This window comes from Pleurodeles waltl, chromosome 2_2, assembly GCF_031143425.1.
Source record: "Pleurodeles waltl isolate 20211129_DDA chromosome 2_2, aPleWal1.hap1.20221129, whole genome shotgun sequence".
NCBI classification, from domain to species: Eukaryota; Metazoa; Chordata; class Amphibia; order Caudata; family Salamandridae; genus Pleurodeles; species Pleurodeles waltl.
The window spans coordinates 300,441,870-300,468,006 of NC_090439.1; the positions used below are offsets into that span (position 1 = coordinate 300,441,870).

At 46.2% G+C, this 26,137-nt stretch overlaps 1 protein-coding gene across 1 annotated transcript in view; it reads left to right on the forward strand.

Moving 5' to 3' along the window:
• The window catches only part of SLC6A3 (solute carrier family 6 member 3), a 532,713-nt gene that overhangs the window by 397,077 nt on the left and 109,499 nt on the right, over nt 1-26,137 (forward strand). Inside the window, exon 7 of the mRNA XM_069219760.1 lies at nt 19,879-19,982. Coding sequence (XP_069075861.1) covers nt 19,879-19,982 — 104 coding nt within the window. The remainder of the gene's footprint in view (nt 1-19,878; nt 19,983-26,137) is intronic.

Below are 26,137 nucleotides of genomic sequence, written 5' to 3' on the forward strand. Positions count from 1 at the left end.
CCCATTGTAAAAAGGAGTGTCTAGGTCAATGTCCCAGGCAGAGCAAGCTTGCGGCAGAGGACCCGCAGTGTCAGTTTGCATAGCTTTATATAACAGCATAATCAGAGGTCTGCCTGTCCTAAAGGTCAATAGGATCCCTAGGGTGTTGGGAGCTTTGGGCTCGGCAGGGTATAAGGGCAGATCAACCTAGTTATTTAAGCTAGTCCGGCATGATGCAGGAAGTGCCCGAGCCCAAGTGTAAATTCTGTGCAAGCCTCCTTGAAGGTAATAAAAGTCTCACTAAGGTATAAATCCCCGAGTAGGGCACACCCACCTGCCTGCTATGTTTCGAAGCACATTTATTTAACTCATCGGCATTAATGTCCAAACCTGGAGTTCTTGGTGAAAGGGAGCCCATTTCAATACAAATTCAGCAAATCTTTACTAAATTATCACTCTGTATCAGGCTATATATGGGGTATCTTTTGAGATTCCCGCTCCCTCCTTTAATAATTCTGGTAAACAATTGTGATCTACCAGGCCTGACAGAAACCTTTTTTCACAGTTATCACTTTCGACCAGCCACCAAGCCACATACTGAAGATGTGCTGCATAATAATACAGGCCAGTCACGACACTTCCAGCCCTCCCTCTAAATACAGTCTGTTCAATGTGGCCAGGGCCACCCTACTGCACCTGCCCACCCAGAGCAAGGAGATAACAATGGAGTCCAGTTGTCTAAACAGCTTCACTGGGAGGGGGCATAGTGAGTTCTGCAGCACATAGAGGCATCTCTGCAGTAGAGGGGCAGCGTGTTCCAGAAGGACACAGATGTCTTTAGTGAGTCCTGCACTTTATCTATGTTGCCGTGTACTTGTTGTGCTCTGGTGTGTGCCACCTTGATTCCCAAGCAGCTAAATTGAGTTAGCTTCCAGTGCAGGCCGATGTCCAGAAGATGATCCACTTGAGTTCCGACCACGGATGTGAGAGGGTGACAGCAATGATTTGGAGCATTTGAGCCTGAGACCAGAAAGGTCACTAAACTCTTTCACTTAATGCAGCAGTAGCACCAATGCTATTCGGGGGAAGAAAGGTAAAATACGGTATAATCTGTGTATGGCAGTATAACATGACAGATGTCTCCCAGATGTATGCCCATTCCTGTATCTCCCGATGCACCCACATTGGCAGAGGCTCCAATGTTAGTGTAAACAGGAGTAGGGAGAGCGGGCAACACTATTGTGTCCCACAGATCAACATCCATTTATTTAATCAAATATGTCCCACACACACTCTAGACTTGAGTTCCATGTACAATAAACAAAACCATCCGCAAAACTGCAAACTGAAGGCCATGACCCTCAGAACCTCGAGTAAATAACCTCAGTCTACAGTATCAAAGACTTTTCCCAAGTTAGTGCAGACCAATGCCATTTCTTCATTGCGGTGTTCGACTTCATGCAGGATATGGGCTTGATGTCTAAGGTTCATTCCGATGTTTCAACCCATTATGAACCTACACTGGTCTTCATGTTCCAGTTCTGTCACATGGGACATCAGTCTGTTGGCAAGTAATTTGCAAAGGACCTTCATGTCTAAATTAATCATCATAAGTGGCCTGTATGCTTGGGATTGGACTTATCCCCTCCAGGCTTAAGGAACATGACACAAATATACTTACCTGGAATTTTAGGGGCATGGATAAACCCTTCCATAGATATGCTGTGTACTTTTACCTACCCCGCAGAGTGACACACATAGCATTCCTGCAGGAATCCCACCTCACTCAGAAAAAGGCCATGCAGTTACAGAAGCTATGAAAGGGTCAAGTATACTCTATTACCTATTCTGCATGTGATTTCGGAGTGTAGGTGCAGATAAAGGCAGGGGTCCCCTTTGTTGCAGATACCATAGTTAGAGACACAGAGGGTCGCTACGTCTTTGTGGAGGGCTGGCTGCAGGGCCATTGTATACTGCTTGGAGACATATATATTCTTCTAACTTTGAGAAAGTGGCATTCTTGGGCACCATGACTCTGGTCCTCTCACAATGGAGTGGGTTCCCTGGCTGCTGGGCAGTGGCTTTAAAAGTGTTCCCAGTGTTGAACTGGACCAATCGTTATCCCTCTTCCCTGTGCAGTTCTTAACTTAAATTCACATGCCTTATCTGGCTGGGTACGGCACTGGAACCAGATTGATGTCTGGCACTATTGTAATTCCCTTATGGGAGTATACCTGTTGTACTCACATGCTCATGACCTCCATGTTCATATACATCACTTTGTTGGCACAACAGACCTGTTCCCCCACAATGCTTACATAGATTACTTTGGCCGGACACACTTGAACCGTAATCCCCAACATTTATGCCAGAGCTGGATTAATAGCCCTCTTCCTATCACAATGTGTCCATTATGAGAAGCAGCATTGGAATATCTTCGCCTTAAGACATCCTTTAACAATAGCATATTAGAATATTTTGAGATTAATGCGGATACTGCCACCTCAAAACTGATCAAATGGGATGCATTCAAGTTGGCGACCAGGGTAAATTGCTTGCATATTTCCCTAAATATGCACTAGCAGATTGATTTTGACGTCTCCCAGATAGAGTAGTCCCCGTTCTGATACGAGAGACAGGCGCCCTCCTCTGCAGAGAGTGCCTTAACAAGGTGAGATGCAAACATGTGACGTTGCTGGAGAAACTGCGCTACCTTAGGTATGTGGCACATTTCGCAAAGACACACTCTGAGACAGATAAAGCTGGAAAACTACTTTCTTGGGATGTCTGACAGGAACAGCCACAGCAACCTATTCTTGCCATACAAGCAGAGTCTGGGGCCCTTGTACACATGCAAGGGACATACACGCTACATTCACATGACGCCACACTTCCTTTTACATATCAGTGACTATCACAATGACGGAGGAGATTGAGTCCTTCTTAAAAGCTGGGACTCTCCCCTGAGTGTTGCTTGAGCAGAGAAAAGCGCTTGATGGCGATATCACCCTCTTTGAGATTAAGGAGGCTATCCATGCGTAGGTAAGACACTGGACCCTGACAATCTACCACCTGTATTCTATAAGGTCTAGGCTTCACTTCTTGCCCCGCGTCTGAAACCGCTATATGATGCGCCCATGTCAGCAGTCTCTCTCGCCAGCACTACACAAAGCACTATTTATATCACTATGAAAACCTGGTAGGAACCCCCGGGCACTGGAATCCTATTGAAGCTCCTCATACAGTAACACAGTGAAAACATCACAAAAATACACCACACAGGTTTAGAAAAATAGATAATATTTATCCGACTAAAATTAGATCAAAACAGCAAAATCCAATATGCACAAGTTGAGATATCACTTAAAGGTCTAAAAGGGTCTCAATCCCTAAGAATCAGTGGTTGTATCTTTGTAACATACAGTACCTGGCATGCGTAAAAAAATAATGACACACGGGGCTGCAGAGCAGGAGTTGTGTTGAAAAATAAGGTGCTGCATTGGATTTTCCGGTGCAGCACTGTTGATGCGTAATATCTTTCCATGCTGCAAGGTGATGCATCAATTTCCAGGAGTGCAGCCTTTCTTCCTCACTGTGATGCAGAGTTATTTTGACACCCAGTGATGATGTGTTGAAAATTCTGGATGCACTGGTAGAAATGAGCAGGTGCTGTAGTGATCCAGTAGGCGCTGCAGTGATTTTTCAGCCGTGAGGCATGCGTGTGTCAGATTTCCAGTTGCGGGTCTGATGCTGCTTTGTTCCGTTCCGTGGTGCAGTGATTTTCTAGCCGGGATACAGGTGCTGCGTTGATTTTGGCAGGCGCTGTGTCAATTTTCCAACGCACAAGGATTTCCTGAAGGGGTGAAGTCTTGGTTGGCCGTGAGACTTCAGAAACAGAAGGCAAGTTCAATCCAAGCCGTTGGAGAGCACTTTAGGAGAAAGGTAGAGTCCTTCCAGCAGAGTCAGGAGCACCGGGCAGCAGGGCAACAAGCAGAAAAGCAGTCCTTCTGTGAAGCAGTCCAGATGAGCCCTTTGGGCAGCCAGGCAATCTCTCTGACAGAGTACAGGTGTAGATCCGGAAGTGTCTGATTTGATGGGGTAAGAGACCCAGTTTATATACCCCAAAATGCCTTTGAAGTGGGGGAAACTTCAAAGAGTGGTTTTGAAGTGAACACGTTCCCCATTCAGCCCAGTCCTGTCAGCCAAACTTTTTAGCACGATGTATGGCAAATTCCACTTTTCATGCTTGCCTGCTAGGAATGCTGCTCCAGACCAAAAAGAATTCAAAGAATGTATGGTTGGTTCGTAGATCTGGCTCTTCTCCTTGCTAAGTGCTTGATAACCCACAGATGGATGTCACCCAACTCTCCTACGCTCTCTGCCTGGGCACTCTCAATTGAGAACTGAGCTCAAGCCGTAAGCTCGGCCTTGAACCAGAAAGATATAAGGGGCCTAAACTCATAATCTGTCTGTGCTAGCTGGGTAAATATGCACACCAAGCTTGAGGAACAATAATGCCCCCCTCCTCACAAAGCTCTTTCTCCTGCCGCCCAAAGATGATGGTTAATTCGGCCAGATAGGCGCATTATGTAATGAATGCTGTCATTCAACCCCCCCGACCCAGCGTTCTATTGTCACTTAGTTACTCCTCACATGTGGTGTAGTTACAGGCTAAGGTTTGCAGTAGCGAAATGTTTCATCTCTTTCTTGCCTATGGAATTGTATGCTCTCTCTACATTCACACTGGAACATGCACCACTGTTACCTGCTGACATAAATATACAAAATAATTGGCCCCTCCATTTCTGGTGGAGTGTCATATTTCCCCTACTGAGAACTACTATATGAATAGACCTCAGTTTGACTTATGAACAAACTCTGGCCTTTGGCAGGTGTAGTTATGCCCTGTCCATTTCACATCATAAAATGACAATTCAATAATGTCCGAATGTCTAATGTGGAATACTGACAGAGGGTGAGGGTTGATAGGTAAAATCAAATTGTCATCACAAAGGTTTTTGTGTTTATTCATCAAAATATCACTGCAGAATCCCCCATCAAAATAAACTATGGGTCAAGTCAACCCCTTCCCAAATGATCATCTTGAATACTGGGAAATGAGCTGAGGGGTGTTTAGAGATGTGTGGCTGCCCCCACCACCTGCCAACCAGCACTTACATTGTAATAAACAAATCAGCAATGTGAACGTTCATGTCCACAGCAGAGAATCACTTAAAGGGGTGGATGGAGCGCACACTTGTATTAACATGTTTGAGAGCAGGAATCTTTTGAGCCATGGGTTTCTCAGCCCCTCATATATTATCAAGGGTCATGGGGAGTGATTAATGGTTTCGAATTGGTATCATCTGGAGCTTGTTCTAAAATGGCAATAGCTTGCAAAGTATTTTGGTTCACTGCTGTGTGCAGCACTACAGGGTCTCAACAACCTAACATGTCTGCCACAGTTTTATGCTTTTGGTCACAGCTAGATCTTTTGTTGGTATGCCAGGGTGGAGAGTTATTTTGCTTTTGTTCTTTAACAATACTGAAGAAGTGTGCATTGTCTACAATTTAGCCACAAACAGTAGCATATATTTCAATCCCATTTGGCTTATTGTCCATTTAATTTCTAGAAAGTAGTCACGTTTTTCATTGTATGGCTGAAGTGTAGTCCAGGAAGATGAATATTTCACTTCTTTTCAATAATCAATTGCCCATGTTGGCTGTCTTACTGTAGAATATTGGCTCTGTACCTTTAAGAGATGGATTAAACCCAGATCTGTGACTGGGGGAGAGTGTTTGCATTGTCAGCACTCCGTCCATCATTCTTTTGTGTTGTTAATGTCGCCCTAAGTGTGAAGGGTATGCCCAGACGTGGGTCCCGTGCTTCCCATGCCACTGGATTCAAGCTAGCCTGGCTGATGAGGGGTGAAACCCCGAAACCGGTCCCAAGATGCTTGTTTCCAGTCCAGGGAAGACCTGGCCTGGCAGTTCGGGCTGGACTGTTCCCATGGGGAACAGGGTCAAGACTGATTTGCATATGGCTGGGTCCAAACTGGAATGGCATGGGCAGCAAAAAAACGATGGATTAAACCCAGATCTGTGACTGGGAGAGAGTGTTTGCATTGTCAGCACTCCGTCCATCATTCTTTTGTGTTGTTAATGTCGCCCTAAGTGGGAAGGGTATGCCCAGACGTGGGTCCCGTGCTTCCCATGCCACTGGATTCAAGCTAGCCTGGCTGATGAGGGGTGAAACCCAGAAACCGGTCCCAGGATGCTTGTTTCCAGTCCAGGGAAGACCTGGCCTGGCAGTTCGTGCTGGACTGTTCCCATGGGGAACAGGGCCAGGACTGATTTGCATATGGCTGGGTCCAAACTGGAATGGCATGGGCAGCAAAAAAACGATGGATTAAACCCAGATCTGTGACTGGGGAGAGTGTTTGCATTGTCAGCACTCCGTCCATCATTCTTTTGTGTTGTTAATGTCGCCCTAAGTGGGAAGGGTATGCCCAGATGTGGGTCCCGTGCTTCCCATGCCACTGGATTCAAGCTAGCCTGGCTGATGAGGGGTGAAACCCCGAAACCGGTCCCAGGATGCTTGTTTCCAGTCCAGGGAAGACCTGGCCTGGCAGTTCGGGCTGGACTGTTCCCACGGGGAACAGGGTCAAGACTGATTTGCATATGGCTGGGTCCAAACTGGAATGGCATGGGTAGCAAAAAAACTATGGATTAAACCCAGATCTGTGACTGGGGGAGAGTGTTTGCATTGTCAGCACTCCGTCCATCATTCTTTTGTGCCTTTAAGATATTAGTCATAATATGATAGGTTTAGTTGAAAATCCAGGCATCAGTGCAAGGACTAGAGGCCGAATTTGAGAGGCCATGTGGGGCATCAATTGTGCTTTGCTACTCTTCTAGATAATGTTCTGTACTAGGCCCTTCAGTCTTCTCTGTGATTCCTACTATGTGAATATTGCTTTTATGAGTAAATACTGCCCATAGGAAATAAAAACATAGGGAGTCATTTTGACCTCGGCGGTCTTTTTTCAAGACCGCCGAGGGACCGCCGTGCAGAAGACCGCCAGTGCAGGCGGTTTGCCGCTCGGCCTATTATGACCGTTGGCAGCTCTCCGTCCCTTTACGGACGGAGAGCTGCCAACAGCTATACTGGCGGGCGGCGGGGAAGTGGAGGTTGCTCCACCGCCACGCCAACAGAACACCGCCCAGCGAATCACATCCTGTGACTCGCCGTGGCAGTGTTCTGTTTGCTGTGTGGTGTCGGCGGAGCTGCCCCCATGGCTCCCGTCCCCTCCCGGAGGATCGACGGACCAGGTTAGTCGATCGTCCGTTAGGGGAGGAGGTGGGGGGGTGTTGTGTGTTGTGTGGGTGCATGGGGGTGTGCGTCTGAGTATGTAGAGGGGGTGTGTGAGTGCGTGTATGCTTGTGGGGGTGATGCATGTTTGGGAATGAGTGCGTGTATGCCTGTGGGTATGTCTGTATGGATGTTTGCGTGTATGTTTGAATGTGGGTGTGCGTGTCTGACTGTGTGTGTGGATGTTGGCATGTATGTCGAGGTGTGTGCATGTGTGTGTTGGTGGTGCCTGCATGCGTGTCGGGTGTGTGTGAGTTATGTGATGTTGGGGGTCAGGGTGGGGGGGGGCCCTGCCACCTTTGGGGGATGGCAGGGGTGGTGGAGAGTGTAGAGGAGGGAGTCGGGTGGGTGTGAGGGGTGGGGGAGACCTCTATCAGTGCCAGGGAATGGATTCCCTGGCACTGATAGTGCTTACCGCCATGGATTTCATGGCGATTCAAACCGCTGGAAATCCACGGCGGTAAGCTGGGTCCAAATACCGCCGGCGGTATAGTGACGGCCGCCGGGCTGGAGACCCAGGTCTCCAGCCCAGCGGGCGGAATGGAGAACCGGCGGATGACCATGGCGGTAACCGCCATGGTCATAATTCCACAAGGTAAGACCGCCAGCCTGTTGGCGGTCTTACCGCCGGTTCTCCGCCTTCCGCCAGGGTCGTAATGACCCCCATAGTATTTAATTTGCCATGGGATATTTTATTTTGGGTGTATGATGAATATTTTGTTTGGCAGTATTCCCTAGAGCTCTCTGTCTGCCTTGATCTAGTGGTATTGTATGGGTAGCAATTTACCAGTGCAAGTGCATTTTTTACTTTTTCTCAAATTATCCCACAAGGTGAGACTTCTTGTTCCTACCCAACTACAGCAGCTGTATTCACAGAATTGTATAAGCAGAAATCTATTGCAGGCTGTTACAAAAACCTGTAGCATAAAGGGTTCATTCCTTGACAGTACCTATGTGCTTGAGGACAGGGGGCAGGTCCCCCTCACATAGTCATTGAAGTATTGACTAGTGTAGATTTGGCTGTATGATCCTATGCACTTTGTATGGGAAGGGGGTCGGAATCCCCATGGCGGCGCTGCCTGCAGCGCCGCCATGGAGGATTCTTCAGGCCAGGGGAAAACCGGCGGAAAACCGCCGGTTTCCCTTTTCTGACCGCGGCTTTACCGCCGCGGTCAGAATTGGCCTGGATGCACCGCCAGCCTGTTGGCGGTGCATCCGCGGTCCCCGGCCCTGGCGGTCTATGACCGCCAGGGTCGGAATGACCCCCTTAGTCCGATGCTGGTAATGGGTAAGACCCCCAGGGAGGTGAAGTGTGTAAACAGAAGGACCCTTCTATCTACACCAAAGAGTGGGATCTAGAGGTGGCACAAAATGTAGACTGCATGAAGGTGGTCTACATGTTCGACCTCTATTGAATGACGGCATGCCACAGGTCATGTCCCTCAATAGTTGCATGTCCCCGTCTGTTAGACCTGACAGCTTTTGGTATGTCTCCCCTGTTCTTTTGCCTTCTGACCTCCTATTTTTATGGTATACTGGACTCTGTTTTTTCTGGTTTATTGTCCCTGTGCACTTTACCACTACTAATCAGTGCTAAAGTGCAAGTGCTTCCTATATAAATTGTACTGTTTATTGGTTTATCCATGATTAGTATATTTGATTTACTGGTAAGTCTCTTGTAAAGTGCACTAGAGGTACCCAGGGCCTGTAAATGAAATGCTACTAGTGGACCTGCAGCACTGATTGTGCCACCCACGTGAGTTGCCTGTAAACATGGCTCAGACCTGCCACTGCAGTGTCTGTGTGTGCAGTTTTAAACTGCCAGTTTGACTTGGGAAGTGTACCCATTGACCAGGCCTAAACCTTCCCTTTTTATACATGTAAGGCAGGGTGCAGTGTATGTTAAAGGTGGGACATGTATTGATGTGTTTTGCGATATAGATATAGATAGATAGCTTTATTCGGCAAAATAATACCATCAAAGCAGATAAAAAGACATAAATACATTGTTTTTAAAAAGTATTAAGATAAGTGGATAAAAATGACAACATAAAACAATACATCAAACACCTCAACCATCATTTAAAATACGTAAATTGAGTTTGAAAGAAAATAATCAAATGCATAAAAGTAGCAATAAATAAATACAGTCCACGGCACATAAAATTCATTTAAATCTCGGCACAAAAGATGCACTTCAACTGCTATTACCAGCTCAGGGCGAAGTGGGGTTAAATTGAGTGGCATACTCCTGACTTCAGAAATTTATGTCTGATTGGCCATATGGCCTCCAGAAACTTCGCCAGTGGACATGCCACTTCGCAACGGGCATTTGATTTAAGAATCCTAAAAGCTACTGACCCACTCGCAAAGCCCATGGATCTACAAAGTGGAATGAGCCAACGTGCTCTTTGCTTGCAATACGCAGGGTAACAAAATAATACATGCACTAAGTGTTCAACAACTCCACATCCGATTGGGCATAAATCACTGTCAGCACCTGAGCTGGGCCATTTACAAGTAAACAAACAGACTGGTAGTGTTCCCAACCTGAATCTAATAAAAAGTACTCGTGCAAAAGGGGAAACAATCATGTCCATAAAATTCTCAAATTCATAGTGGCACTTCAAGGATACAAAACTATTAGTTAAGCTGGGTGAGGGAACCTCTGCTAGTTTTTCCACTTGGACTTTCAACCAATATGCAGCCTTCACAAGCTGAACAGCATTTTTTGGGAGATGTGCAGGATCCAACCAGAAACTGCTCAATCCAAGAGCGAAAAGAGATTATTTCACATATTTACACCACCTAACCCTTTTTAGGGCTTGTGCGCTCACTAAGGTACTAAGCCCGGCTCTATATGGGCCAAAAATATCTGAGGACCATAACATAAGCGAGTAAGTCAATGGGCGTAAGGCAGCGACATGTGAGATAGAGTAAAGGTTTAAATCCAACCAAATGGGCAAGGTTAAACTTCGCACTTGTGTAGCACGCTACTCACCCGTTAGGGTCTCAAGGCGCTGTATGCACACCGATGTGGAACCCCTCCTGGCTTTTCCCTGTAAGGCATCCACTCCTGTACAGCCCCAGGGTGAAGTCAGGCGTCCAAGCTCTGTGAGGGCCATTGTGGAGATCAAGCAAACTATTGCCCAGAGTTACAGAGCAGGACCCATTAATTAGATTAGGCACTGAGGTGAGAATTATCTGGTCCAAGGTAAACCCTGGTCCAGGGCCAGATCTCTGCATCAGGGTCTGCCGCTCTAACCATTTTGCCACACTTCTCCACTTGGAGGTTGGAGAGCTTGCAGGAATTTTCATAACATTTTCAAAAAAGAGTTTTCAGCTTTCTCCAGATCATTCAGATTACAATAACTCCATAGCTCTGTACCATATATTACTCAACCCCTATCCTGAGCTTGATATATTTCTAATGGAGGAGTGATTGCAAAACTAGGGGATTGGCAACGTATCTCAAAATTCATCCCGATTTCTGTTTTAAACTCATAACGGACTTAGCTAAATGTGCCTTCCATTTCTGGGAGTTCTCCAAACTAAAACCCAAATAATCAAAATCAAAAACTCTTTCTAAGGCCTCTCTTTTCAAATATATTTTTTTCCTAGCCTTTTGTTTGGGGACACCAAACACTTGGTTTTGGAAGAATTTATTTCCAAACCATAGTCTTTACAAAAGCATGTGAACTTATCTAACAATTTAGTTAGGCCAGAGGCAGTTTGCGATAATAGCAGAGTATCATCTGCAAAGAGCAGACACAGTACCCTTTCTCTCACAACTTGGGGGCATCACTGTCACAATCCATTAGGTAGGGGATACAGGCGTTGATAAACAGTAAAAACAGGGTAGGGGCCAATACATATCCCTGTCTCACTCCTCTGCATACTGCAATCTTGCCTGTTAGTTCTCCTTGCGCCCCCCATCTAATTCTGGCATAGCTCCCTGAGTGCAACTCCTTAATCAGATTTAATAAGGGGCCCGGCACTCCAGCTTTGTTCAGAACTCCTCACAGTTTCCTACTTGGGACCAAATCGAAGGCAGACTTAAGGTCGACAAAGGCGACAAAGAGTTTCCTGGCCTCCACGTCCACTACCCTCCATTTGATCGTAAGGAAACGAAAAGCCTGGTCAACTGTACTGATCTTTTGTCGTAAACCAGCCTGTAAATTACTCAATACTTGATTGGCATCCATCCAGTCCTTTAATCTACCCAATACCTGATGACAAAATATTTTTTGTAAGTTGTCCAACAAACCAATGGGTCTATAGTTTCCCGGTAGCCCCCTTTTACCTTTTTTATAAATAGGGACAATGATTGCTCCCTTCCAGGTTTTAGGATAGTTGCCACTTTCTAAAACGGCATTGGACACCCTATTTATGCAGGGACCCCAACACACAGGATCAGATTTAAAGAGATCCACCGGTATACCATCCAGTCCAGGGACTTTACCTGGTTTTTGGGCCCTAAGAGCCATCTCAGTTTCCTTAAGGGAGAAGGGAGTAAGGCTGGATGTAGGAGGCAATTCCTCAATGAGATCATTTTCAAGGACACAAGCAATGATGGGATCACGACTGTATAATTCGGTAAAATGAGCAGTCCAAACCTCAGAAGGAATACGACAGTCAGGTCTTGAATTATCACCACGCATATTTCTGGCTACCAGGGACCAAAAGCGAAAAGAGTCTTTATCCCTAGCCACCATCAATAGTTCCTGCCACGATGTTTCCTCCCATAAGTGTTTACTAGACTTAATAGCAGATGTGTATTTGCGCCTAGCATGCATTATCTCAGTTCTGTCTTTCGATTTGATGGCTCGTAAGAGATTGCTCTTGACATCCTTACATGGCTTGCCAAACCACCTTAAGTGCAATTCTTTACCCAGTTGTTTGTTCCCACCACTGGATTTAATTAATAGCATTCTTACAGCCGCAAATAAGTCCCCATGCAAATCCAACACTTCATTTGGGGAGTACAGAGAAGAGATAATAGGCAGTTGGTAACTCAAAATTAGTTTGCAAAATTTCCCCCATAGTTTAGGTGAGTTTCTAAATGAGTCCCATTTCAGGGCATGTTTGTTGGAAGAAACCTCTAGGGGGAAAGAAAGTTCATGAGGTGATCGTGCAGAGTTTCCCAAAGGAAGTTGGCTGTCGCAAGTTATAATAAGCGGGGCATGGTCGCTATTGTATTGGTCACCCACATTGAGGTCTAGAACAGTATACCACTGCCTCACATCAATAAGTATGAGGTCAAGTATACTGCTGTAGGACCCTCTAAAATATGTGGATTTAGCAGGGGTGCCGGATGGAAAACTGCCATTTCCTGGACGAAGACCATAAGTTAGCATAAGGTCGATGATTTGCAAAGCCCTGGCATTGGATTTTGGATGTTTTCTCTGGGCTGCGTATGGGGGAATATTCCATACACTATCTTCTAACTGGATAGCTTCTGTGAACACAGAATTGGGTTCCAGCATTACATTAAAATCCCCGGCAATGATAATGCAGTGAGTCGTGCTATAATCTGACAAAAAAGCGTTCAAAATCTGGATAGTTTTAGATGATTGGTTGTGGTGGCTAGGTCTATTGTATACATTGACAAGAAGCAAGGGTAAATCTTGCTTTGTCTGAATAGACAGAGCTAATATATCTGGTGAATCCACATATAGGGGGTAATTCTAACCCTGGAATGTGGCTGGGATTAGAAACGAAATAGATGATGTTGATTGGGGGCTGTTTATAGATAAATTCAGTATGTGTCTGTTTCAAGAAACCTGGGCTATTACAAATATACATAGACATGGGTTTACTTCCTTTTGTGAGGAAGCCTGGGGGTCCCCTGTTGGTAGAGCAGCAGGAGGGCTCATCACATGGCTAAGAATATCAGATGTGGGTGAAGTTAGCAAACTATGGGGGTGATTCTAAGTCTGGCGGGCGGCGGAGGCCGCCCGCCAGACTTCCCCCTCCAAAATACCGCTCCGCGGTCGGAAGACCGCTGAGGGTATTCTGTGTTTTGCACTGGGCTGTGCCAGTGGGCTGTGCCAGTGCAAAACACAGAATACCCTCAGCGGTCTTCCGACCGCGGAGCGGTATTTTGGAGGGGGAAGTTTGGCGGGCGGCCTCCGCCGCCCGCCAGACTTAGAATCACCCCCATAGTTTGCTAACTTCACCCACATCTGATATTCTTAGCCATGTGATGAGCCCTCCTGCTGCTCTACCAGCAGGGGACCCCCAGGCTTCCTCACAAAAGGAAGTAAACCCATGTCTATGTATATTTGTAATAGCCCAGGTTTCTTGAAACAGACACATACTGAATTTATCTATAAACAGCCCCCAATCAACATCATCTATTTTGTTTCTAATCCCAGCCACATTCCATGTTAACATTTTTAAGGTCAGTATCTTATGGACCCTAGGCTTTTCCTGGGGGATATCAAGTAAACTCAACCCATCTTGAGATTGGGAGAGTGGTGATTTAGATATAATATCTTTGGGGGGCAGCGCTAAAATCCTCTGCAAGAGAGGATCTGTAGGCCGACCTTTAGCTATGGTTACAATAGACTTAGGAAGTGATAAGCTTCTGTCTTTTGGGCTCAGCCTAGATAGTAGTCAGTCAATGTCTGATAGAACCTCTGGGGGGTCTAAGACAGATAAGCAAGATCGGTGCTCTATAAAGTCATATTTCCTAGTTTGGAATTCGGCGTATGAACACCCTTCCATAATTACACAACTTTGGGTTTTGGGCTTTTCTAGTGAATCGACACCCACCTTGGAGGGCCTGTTGCTTGCACATAAAGGGATTATATCCTGCATAGACATAGGCTCAGGAGGGTGTTTTGAAGACCAATACTTGAGCCATTTTGCATGGGGAATCGGGCTTCCATGGATAACAATCCCTTTACCAAACTTGGACTGGCTAAATTTAATCTGATAAAGTCCCATTGGCCTGGCTGGTCAGTATGAAGTTTGGCCGAAATTATATCAGAATAAATAATGGAACTACATTGTCTAGTGTGTCTTAGCCAATAAACAACCTTATTTTTCAGGGATATATCAACTTCACGCAAGTTCGGGGATAAGGGGGGTACCTTGCACATATTTAAAAAGTTGGTAGTGGTGGAACGTGTACAAGGTAATTGAGTTACCAAAAAGTCCCACTTCATTTTGGGATACCGGCTTATCCTCGGTGGTACACTAGATGGTGCGCTAGAACGCACAGACTCATGGTGCTTGGTCGGGGCTTCACTTGCATTATAAGGTGGCCAGGGCCAGTCACTAGGACCAGCTGCATTCGTAATAGGATTGGGGAGCGAGAGTGAATGAGCAGTAGTGCTCGTCCAAACTTTATTTTGTACAGATACTAAAGCCCCCGACAAGCTGATAACATGCAAGATAGATAATACTTCTGATAGTGCTTGTTTTAAATCCCTGACCTCTTCTTGCAGACCCAGCACAACAGAGATCGACTCCTTTTGGGAAGAAACCACGGGAGATAAGCAGTCCGAAGATTGAAAGTTCAGAGGCGGGCTCCCGGAGTCACTTGGTTGTGAGACCAATGGGAGAGAACAGTTAGAACATGGAATATTATGGACAATCGCAGTGTCTGGCGTAATGTCGTCTGATACCAGTTGAACTAAAGTCTGTTGAGTTAGATTTGCATCTGGGCCATCAAGCTGAGATCCAGGTGCTAGCGAGATGACTTCCTTGAAAGTGGATTCCCTTTGGACGAACAACTTGGAAAAAAGGAGTCAAGGGGACCATATTTGGGCCTTTTCTCTGGAAGCTTCATTTCTTTTTGTTTAATTATGAATTCGACCTCCTCGATCAAATTATCAATCTCATTGGATACACAATTATTAGGAGCCTTTGGTGGTTTATGGAGTCTCAGAAGTTTAGGTTGCACTGGGACCATATTAGGGCTTCCTTGCGCCTTGCGCTTTACCATTGTGGGTGCTGGAATTTATGGTAGTATGGAACCCCAACAAAGACTCAATGGATTCCTACCCTAAAGTCAAGAGGGATGGCCCAACCCGGTCTCACTCGGTTTCAGATGGGCACAGACGGGCTCACCCTTGGCCTGGGCTTTGCTCGGGCGCGGCCCGTGTGCGTCCCGTGCCGTGGGGCTGCGCGGCGCACTTTGTAGCACGCACCTCTGTTGGCCGGCCCCCACAGGGGACAGAAGAGGCTCCTGGGACTTCGAGTCCCACCAGGAGTTGAGGCAGCAGGCAAGCGGCGGGGGCTACGTGGCGCCCTTTGTAGCGCCCGTGTCTGTTGGCTGCCCCCCCCCTCCCCCCGGTGACAGAAGAGGCTCCTGAGACTTGTAGTCTCACCAGGAGTTGAGGCAGCAGGCAAGCAGCGGGGGCTATGTGGCACGCTTTGTAGTGCCCGCGTCTGTTGGCCGGCCCCCCCAGGCGACAGAAGAGGCTCCTTTGACTTTGAGTCCCACCAGGAGTTGAGGCAGCAGACAAACCTTCCCTTTTATACATGTAAGGCAGGGTGCAGTGTATGTTGAAGGTGGGACATGTATTGATGTGATTTACATGTCCTAACAGTGAAATACTGCCAGATTTGGGTTTCACTGTTGCAAGATCTATCTCTCTCACAGGTTAACATGGGTGCTGCCTTTAAAAATTATTAAAGTTCAGTTTCCCTTTGAGAGCAGATCGATATTGGTGTTTGTGGTCTTTGAACTCACAATTTAAAATACACCTTTTAGTAAAGTTGTTTTTTAAATTGTCAGTTTGAAAATGCCACTTTCAGAAGGTGGGCATGTTGTTGCTTAAACCATTCTGTGCCTCTGCCTGCTTGTGTATTCCACATCTGGGTCAGACTGACAGTTATGCTAATGTGAATTCCCTCTAGACAGTGACACAAAGGTAGATGGGGAGTAGCCTACTTATCCTGATGTGACATCTGGGCTAGAGTGGAGAGAGGAGTCGTCACTTACACCTGAAAGGACTGTGCCTGCCCTCACACAATGCTGTCTCCGAACCCCTGGTGTGTGTCTAGGGCCAAACCTGGGCAAGTCAGGATCTTGTTAACAACAGAGACTTTCCTTTGACGTTTGCCTACTTCAAAAGCAGAAAGGGGTTTAAGTAGTGGATCCAAATCCCTAGACTGTTAGAATCTTTCTGGATCAAGAGGAACCTCTTTCAGGGAGAAGAGCTGGAGTACTGCCCCTTTGCGTGTGGGCTTTGCTGGGTTAGCCTGCAGTTGCTGCTACTGCCTTAAAAGAGAGCAAAGGGTGAACTTTGCTGTGTATCCTGCTTGTTTCAAGGGCTTGGAATAGAGCTTGCCTCCTGTTGGAAGTCTTAGAGATACCAAAGACTTCAGTTTCATCTGCCTGCAGCACAGGGAACTGTATGTTCAAAAAGAAAAATCACTGCAACGCCGCCAATGACGCCATTTGCCTGCACTGTGGCCTACCGCCACCGCACGGAGCCCATCGCCTCGCTTCACACCACACCACAACCGCCATCTAACACCGCTACTGAGCCGCTGCTTCCACCATGACCTGTTGGCCCTGCACTCCAGCATCATCTTGCTCACATCACAGCCTGGGCATCCCCGACACTGCCACTCCTGCTGACACCGGGCCCACTGCCTGGTCCGTGGCCTGTGGACACCGCTCGTGAGGTACACAAAGCACCGTCCCATCCTGCACCGCAGCCCCGGTCCTCTGATGCCAGCACCATTGACTCCACTGTCATCACCAGGTGTCCCTGTCTGCACCGCAACCCACGATCTCAGCACAGAGCCCGTCCTGCGGCACACTACCGACTTGGGCCCTACCGACGACAGCGCTTCAGCAACACCGCTGCCGCTGCCTGCACTGTGACCTAGTGACACATGCACGTCGCACCGCCTGCTTCACACCGCAGCCCTGGTCTCACCAAGGCCGCTGGAGACCGTCACCGAGCCTCTGCCTGCACTGTGACCTGTGCTCCTGACTTCATCAGCCTGGAGTTGGATCTGCAACCAGTGTGACTTTAAGGGCATGATGACCCACTCACCAACCTCCAGAACCAGCACTGCGATGCCAGTGACGCCGCTCTCTGGACCTCATTGCGAAGATCACGACACCCTGCATTGTCAAGGTACTGTTTGCAGGTCTTCCTGACACCGTAGCTGGCCCGTGATGCCGCGGCCGGTCTGAACTGTTTGATTTGTGGTTCACAACACTGTGATAGCCCCAGACGGAGCTATTGACTTCAAGGAACTGCCTTTTTTAGTAATTGTTGCAAAATGCATATCTTATTTATTGTATGTTGGATTTTCATCGTATTTGGTTTTGTTTTATATAGATAAATATTGTCCATTTTTCTAAAACTGGTGCGGTGTCCTTTTGTAGTGTTTTCACTGTATTACTGTGTGTTATGTGCAAATGCTTTTCACATTGCTTCTGAGATAAGCCTGCCTGCTCACACCAAGCTGCCAAGGGGGTGAGCAGGGGTTATCTGAGCAGGGATCGCCCTTATCCTGACTAGACTGAGGGTCCCTACTTGGACAGGGTGCAAACCGACTGCCAAAGAGACCCCATTTTTAACATGGATGAAGCAGGACAACTCTGTTTTTCACACCTCTGTGGAGATCTATTATCCAATTAAAGTGCTTCAGTGGGCACCTATTTCATACTGAAGAAGAAGCACTTCCGTTCTTTTGTATCATGGAAATGTGTTTCTTGTTAGGCCAGCAAAACATTTTGCGGATTGCAGTTTGCTCAGAGGCCACTTCCACAATCAAGTTAGATCTCCATCTTTCCAAGAGAAAAATACTGGTCATTTGTTGTTTTAAGAGTCTGCAAAGCCCTGGCCCTGATACTACATAGAAAATCGCAAGTATTCCTTTGCACGAGGACTATTCTGTCTTTGTTTACTTCAATTATTAGTCGGTGATCATTAACCCAGCTCTAGAACACATTTAAAAGTGTTTTCTATTTGTATTTGTTGTTTGAAGTATGTAAAGATAAGAGCTACAAATCCCAGCTTTAAGAGATTTTGCTTACTTTTGTACAGGCTGTGACATTAAAGTACTGGTGGAGCTGGTAGAAAATAGGTCAGGTGCAACCCTGAATCCATTGTTTTCCTTTTTTTTATCTCTGTACCATGTATGTGAACTATGTATATTTCTGCTTTGGTTTGGAGAGATGGATACCTGTTTCTTCCTGGCTGGAACACTCTGGAACATTTCTCAACTCTCCATTTCCATATTTACACTGCTTCATTTTAACATCTAACCCTCTCCTACTGCCTCCGACCAAATGGGCTACCACCTACCACTTCATTTTGAGGAAGATCATTCCATTCTTAAGGCCCTTTCCTCATTCCCTCTTATTTGATCACTCATTTCCACTCTCTTGGCGCTTCTAGCATTTTTGACATTACCTTAGAGGAGCAAAAAATGTCAAATAAGCAGCCACCATTTTGTTATAAATGTCTTTTCATCTGTGTTTATGGTAGACTTTATGCAAGGTTGTCTGCATCCATTGGTGCCTGTAGGTCTCTGAGAATGGGTGCCTGCTTGTCTGTGCGCGTATCTGACTGTAGGTTCGCTGATCTCTTTCCATATTTGCATGTATGTGAAATGACAGTAGGATGGCCAAATGAGTTCAGCATTTGATGCTGGCATATGCTGTTGTCTGGAGCATCCTGGCAGGTCAACTGAGCCTTCCATCCTTCCGAATTCTGCAACTTGCGCGCCATTAACTTTGATAGTCGCAACACCTGTAATCTATGGTACTTATAAATGGCAAAAGTGTAGTGTGAATCACTTTTTAATATTAGGTCCTATGTATGTCAACGTGTGTGTGGCTATTAGGAGGGCGCTTTAGCACCTCATCAGGGATTCTAAGCGCTATGTAAATTCACAATGCAATGCAGTGTGTCCATGTGCTGTACCATAAAACAGCCTATTTGCTTTGTCAATACTAGTAACGTAATGCTGTCGGGTCAGCTTCTGTGTGCTTTTTTCGCTCCGACATTTGTCTTCTATTTGTTTAACCGCACTGCATCCATGGAGTTCAATGAAGCGTTTAGTACTTAAAGGCTGATTCTTAACTATTTCCAGAGGGAGCTGGGCACGCAGAGGCGGCAGCAGTTGTAGAAATGCACACGTTAAGTGCTCAACCAGCTCATTAGGCCAATACTGACATAAAAGGAGGAAAAAATCACTTTATGATGAAAAACGAAAAAACTGTGCAACGCAATGGGGAAACATATTTCCTAATGGGATTAGAGTCGTGAGTAAAGTTGAGGCGTTATTTTTTTTATGGGAAAGGCCAACAGTATCCGGGGACAATTTCTCTTTCCAAGAGCTCACGACGGTATAACGCAAAGTGGTAATCTGAGAAATTGAATTGTGCACATGCGTTCAACAGTAATTTGCAAAATTACTATGTATTCAGCGCTATCTTTCATCTTTGGGCTGAATGAGTTTCCTGCAATTATCTCTAATAGCAGCTCTTGCTTTCTCTTCTCTCCCTCCTTTCTTTTGTGTCCGGATCTGGGGCCTGTTCGCAGGTTTGGATCGACGCCGCTACCCAGATCTGCTTCTCGCTCGGCATTGGGTTTGGTGTGCTAATAGCCTTTTCCAGTTACAACAAGTTTTCCAACAACTGCTACAGGTAAGGATTGAACCTCGCTCGCAGTTCACTGTGCGTGCATGTCTGATCAAAACCGTCTTATTTACAACTAATTGCCTCTTTAAACCTCCCGTTTATGAAGAGAACATTTGGTACAAGCTTTGTGCTTCTGATTTAATTCCAAGGAGATAAAAGAGAGGAAAATGCGTACAAATTACAATTTACAAAAAAACATTTTCCTTAGAGTGATTAATTTATCGAAATGCTCATGAATATATCGTAAACGAAGATGAATCTTTGTAATATTCGCTGTTGACCTTGTTGTCCATAGAACAGAATAGCGAGTACATTATTGGGTGTATCATGTTTTTAAATAGTTTAAAATATATAAATACACACCAGACGACTAGTTCCTTTTGGGTTGATGTAAACTGTATGCTGTGTCACATGAGCTGTTTTTTATTACACTGGACCAGGAGAGTGGGATCCATACCAGGTTTTCCGAATTGCCACATAAAATAAATTAACCTACAGTACATGTCAATACAGTTTATTTACAAGGAGGACAGAGGGGGAGTTTTCCCCCAGCCTTGCCATTTTTTCCGGGCTACATGCTTTCAAATGTATTAAGATAGTGCAGCAAGCCTGCCTTGTGTTTTTTTTATTTTTATAATGGGGCGGCTAACACCTATACAGCAGGATAGCACAAGAAGCTGGAGCTGCCTGACACATTTCCTTTTTCCTAGGAGTATACACAATTTTTATTGTATTTTTTTAAAACTTCTCTTTGTTAGCATTTGTCATGCAGAATTTAGGAAACACAAAAACAATAGAACAGTGCAGCATTATCTGAGACACACAAATGTAAAATCAGTGTCCATGAGATACCCCGATCAGCTCGCATCTGGCGGTGGCGTTCACCCATACATCACTTTCACCTTCTACATCCTACAGTCCTCTGGCCCAGCCTTCCAGGCCCAACGAACACTCATAATGCAATCGCTACTCCATGAGGCGGGGTGGGGGAGGGGGGAGTATTGAGGCGCAGGATCGCCAAAGCCAAGTACCACTCAGCACAAGTACCCACTCTCACCTAAGGAGCATCTGCCTCCCCATCTGGGCCCAACGGTCGGAACTCGTCATCCGCCTAGCCCATGGCCTGTAGTTGCTCCACGCTCTTCCCCATATTTCTAGATGGCGTACCACATTTTGGTCCATCCGCACCTGTTTCAGTCTACACTCCTCTGCTACAGACCACTTTTGTACATCTCGGAGCCATTTATGCCGCAAAGTGGGTTTAGGGCTTATCTAATGAATTTCTATGCGCCGCCTTGGCAATACCAGCCCCAGCAACGCAATTCTATACCTCATTTTCCTCCCTGTTTTGGGAAATGGTAGAAACCCGAGAAGGCAATGATGCGCTGTTCTCTCCAACTTGGTCCCCGTAACCTCCTAGAGTGTCTGCACCACGCCAGCCCAGTAGGCCTCCAGTCAATGGTAGCTCCATGTCATAGGAAGGAAATGGGCAGAAGACAAACTACATCTAGGGAATCCATCTGCACAGTCTGGGAATACCATGTTCTGTGCAGGTAGTAAAACTGCATGAGCTGAAAAATGCAGTTAATAGTGGTGTCTTTTACTTGGGCAAATACACACTTCCACTCGCCATCAGTAAGGGTTCATCCAGGTCTGCTGTCCAACTAATTTGGGTAGGCCCCTTGTCAAATTGTCTGCCATCCTTCAGTGCCACATATAGTCAGGAAATGAGACCCCTGCTAGAGCCTAGATCTAGTAAGATATTAACAGTGTGGGACTCCTCTGGCTCCTCATGGAAGGTCGACCAGATCTCTTGGGCCATGCGGAAAAACTTGGCATATTGCAGAACTTGTCCGGTTCCACCTGGAACAAAGTGCCCACCTCACCATAGTAACAAAGGTGCCATTCAAATGCAGATCCCCAACATTCCAGCAGCCACCCACCGGACTTTGGGACGTATCCATCAGTGACTGCATATGTTGAAATTGTTTCAACCACCAGAGGGGGAGAAGTCAGGCATACAGGGCTCTACATAAAACTCGCTTCACCACCAGTTCCAAGACCCACAACACTACCTGCTCCAACTTTGGTGAAAAGCTACAGCAACTTTGAAGTCATGTGAGACCCAGAGTCTTACCCAAAATGATAGGGATCTTAAAGCGGCTAGATGTTCTAATCTCCTGAATCCAGTATCATAATAAACTTGTATCATTGGCGTGCACTAGGGAGAGATAGTAGCATCCTTAAAAAAGTATTTTCGCTCTTGGTGAGTGTATCCATATTATTCCCACCCCACAGTTCGGCCTCATAAAGAGCCACTATTTGGGCCCTATATTTGGATACCTCCAAGAGTGGTGACATTGCCTTTGATTTGGTGGCTTGGTGCTTTTCAACAGTTGCCCTGGAATTTTAGAGCAGAACTGTTTTGGATTTGTTTATTCTGGGCTTCCATGACAATTTTGCATCTATTGTAACACCCAGATAATTAAAATTGGTCACATACTCCAGTTGTTGCTGGTAGACAGCAACATTTTTTCTAGCGGTCTTGTGCTGTCTGATATCCATATATTTTTTCTTATTAGAGTTGATCTCTAGACCTTTTAAGTAACAGTAATTGTTAAAGCTATCTAATAGCCTTGGCAACCCCTTTGGTGTTTGAGATAATGAAATAGTATCATCGTCAAACAATAATACAGATATTCGGACCCCCCCATAATTTGGGGAAATCGTGACTGCACTTCTGTAAATATTGCACAATGTCATTGACGTATAGTGAAAAAAGAGTCGGTGCTAACACACATCCCTGCCTCACATGCCTAATAATGAGTATTGCATCAGTGAGTTCACCTTCATGTCCCCAGCGAACTTTGTAATAACTATCTTGGTGGAGTCTTAATATCTGTACCTAAAGGTCGTTGGGAACACATTGAGTTCTCAATGAGTCCCGTAAAGAGCCCCTTGGGACCAAGTCAAAAGCTGCCTTCAAGTCAATGAGGGCTATATACATGTGTCCTCCCCTCAGGTTAATCTATTTCTATGCTACGCATGAAAGCCCAAAGACCTGATCAGTCTTATTAACTCTCGATCTAAAGCCTGCTTGGTATGGTGAGAGGATGTTATTCTCATTTATCCATTTGCTGAGATTAGTTTAGACTTGTTTTGCATATACATTATGCAAGGTATCATTTAAACTGCGTGGCCTATAGTTAGCTGGGGCATGCTTTTTGCCCTTTTTAAAAACGGGGACGATTTCAGCTCCTCTTCGTGTATCTGCATTGGGGCTCCCAATGCCACTGAATTGCATAGCAAGTTTACATATGGGGCCCACACTGGCTTATCATGTCTCAGAAGGCTCCCCTGTATTTTGTTGGAACATGGTGCTTTCCCTGGATTAATTGCCTCAATTGCTTCTCTGGTCTCATCTAAGATATATGCTGTGGCCCGGTTTACTCCAGGTACCAGGGTCCAGGTGGTGATCTGTGCTTGTATAACCATCTTTTGCTACCATTAGCTATTCAATTCAATTCAAAGGAGCTTTATTGTGGCTACAAGAGCCAAAAAAGCGCAAGCAGTAATAGATACAAATAAATACATATAATGATAATTACAAGTAGATATATAATGATAAAAGGGAGTAAAAGATAAGAGAAAATGGAAAAAAGTGGAATAAAAATGGAAAATGGAATAAAAAGGAATAAAAATGTGCTGCACAGGACGATGGGACAGTCTTATTTGGAGTCTTTATCCAGAAGGGTTTTCCCTCTAACAAGCCAACTGGCTCCGAGGAATTTGGCGACGGCGATCACAAGCGTTGGCCTGGTGTCTGATCTGAGGATTCGCAGGGCTAGCGCAGAGCTGCGGACTCCCAGTAGTCTGCATGCCGGGGCCAGCCATTTCCTCCGGGGGCGGTGTACGCGGGGCAGGCAAAAAGGACGTGAGGGAGATTCTCGACGGGGGCTTTGCAAGCTGGGCATACAGTTGAATCATTGTGTGACCAGCTACTGGTGAAAAGTCTTAATGGGAGTGTTCCGATGCGGAGCTGGTAGTACAGTTTCCTTTCCCTTGGGGCCGTGATTAGGTCCCAAAAAGCTTCGTACTTGCATGACTCTTTTAGGTTGGCAAAGTCACAAGATAGTGTAGAGTGGAGTGCAGCCCTTGAGTCTTCGTAATTTGCCAATTGCCAGTATAGTTTTTTTAGTGCGCTTTTTGAGGGGAAGACTGACGTGGATGGTGAGTTCCAGAGATCATCGAGCCCAAGTGAGTACAGTGAACCCTTGATGGATCGTAGCCAGGGGATTCTGTGAAGGTGGGCGGCTTTTAGGATGACCTGTAGAGCTTTGGTGAAGATGTCGAGCTCCGGAGTGGTCCAGAGACGCCGCCAGTATAGCAGAGGTCCCAGGTGGGCTTTGTGGCCAATGCGTTTGATACCGAGATCCTTGAAAAGGGGATAGCAGTGGGGTGCTTAGCGGAAGGGACAAAAGGTTTCTTAGGAAGTTGTTTTCAGTGGTGGTTAAGTCTTCGGATTTGGTATAGCCCCATAGTTCAGCCCCATAAAGCGCTGAGGAAACGGCCTGGGCTTCGTATAACTGTAATACTGGGCGAATTGGTTTTGTGTGTGAGAGGTGGACATTTTTTAGTAGTACCCTTGTTGTTTGTTTTAGTTTTAGGGCTTGTTTTCCTATGTGTGACTTCCAAGACATGTTGCCAGTGAATGTTATGCCCAGGTAGCTGAAGATGCCCACCTTCTCAAGTGTGGAGCCCCCTAAAGTAAACTTCCCTTTAAAAGATCTGTGGGGATTGAGGGTCATTAGTTTTGTTTTCGAGGCGTTGATTTCGAGTCCCTGTGATGAGCAGAAATGCTCCAAGCACGCAAGGAGTTTCCTTAGGCCACTAGGGGTCTTGGATATCAGGAGAGTGTCATCGGCAAAGAGTAAGACTGGGATTTTTTGTGTGCCAAGTGAAGGTGCGTCAGCCTGTAGTCTGAGGAGGGAGGGGACGATTTCATTGATATACAGTGGAAAGAGGGTCGGGGCAAGTACGCACCCTTGCCGCACACCCCGGGAAACGTGGATTTTATCAGTTAATTGGCCCTTGTTGCCCCACCTGACTTGTGCGTAGTTGTCCTCATGGAGTCGTATCAAAATGGCAAGAATATGCTCCAGGATTCCCATCAGAAAGAGAGTGTCCCATAGTTTGTTGCGAGGTACTAGGTCAAAAGCAGATTTGAGGTCCACAAAAGCTACATAAAGGTTGCCTTTGCCAATGAACACTGTTTTCCAATAAAGTAATAGGAATCTGAGGGCTTGATCAGTGGTGGAAATTTCTTCAGGAAACCTGCTTGGAGGGGGCTAAGGATATCGCATTCAGTCATCCATTCTTCGATCTTTCCTAGGAGGCAGTGGCAGAAGACTTTTTGGACACAGTCAATTAGGCTGATAGGTCTATAGTTGCAAGGAAGTGATCTGTCGCCCTTTTTAAAGATTGGAATAACGATGGCCGCTTTCCAGGACTCGGGAATTGGCGTCCCAGATGCTATTGCGTTAGCTATAATGGTGAGGTATCTTGACCAGGATGCTAGGTCTGTTGAGAACAGGTCTGCTGTTACGCAGTCTGATCTGGGGGCCCTGCTGCATTTTAGGGTGCTTAAAGAGTGGGTTATGTCACTTTGGGAAAACAACAGGGGTGCTGCGGTGTTGGGTGCTAATGAGTGATTTAGGTGGGGGCCCGTGCAAACAGGGATGGGGCTATCATGATCAGGGGAGTATAGGCTACTAAAGTGAGCTACCCAGTCTTTCAGGGCAATATTGGTTGGGATGTCCAAACCACTGGTTTCTGGGCCTCGCGCTGCCAGGGACCAGAACAGACTATGGTTCCTCTTGCGCACAGCATCACTGAGCGCTGTCCACCACTTGTTATCTTGGTCACGCTTGGCTATGCGTATTGCAGATTTATAGGACTTCCTTGCTACGCGGATGGCGGTGGGGTCCTTGTATTTAATGGCTTCAGCTAAGCGCTTGTTTAGAGATCGACACGTTTTGTTGAACCAGCGGTGCCTACCTATGGGTCGTTTGTCGTGGTGGGCTGGGGGTACTGAGAAGTGGGCTGTGATATCCCTAAAGCAGGAGGTGTGAATTAAGCTTATTTCCTGGTGGGGAGTTGTA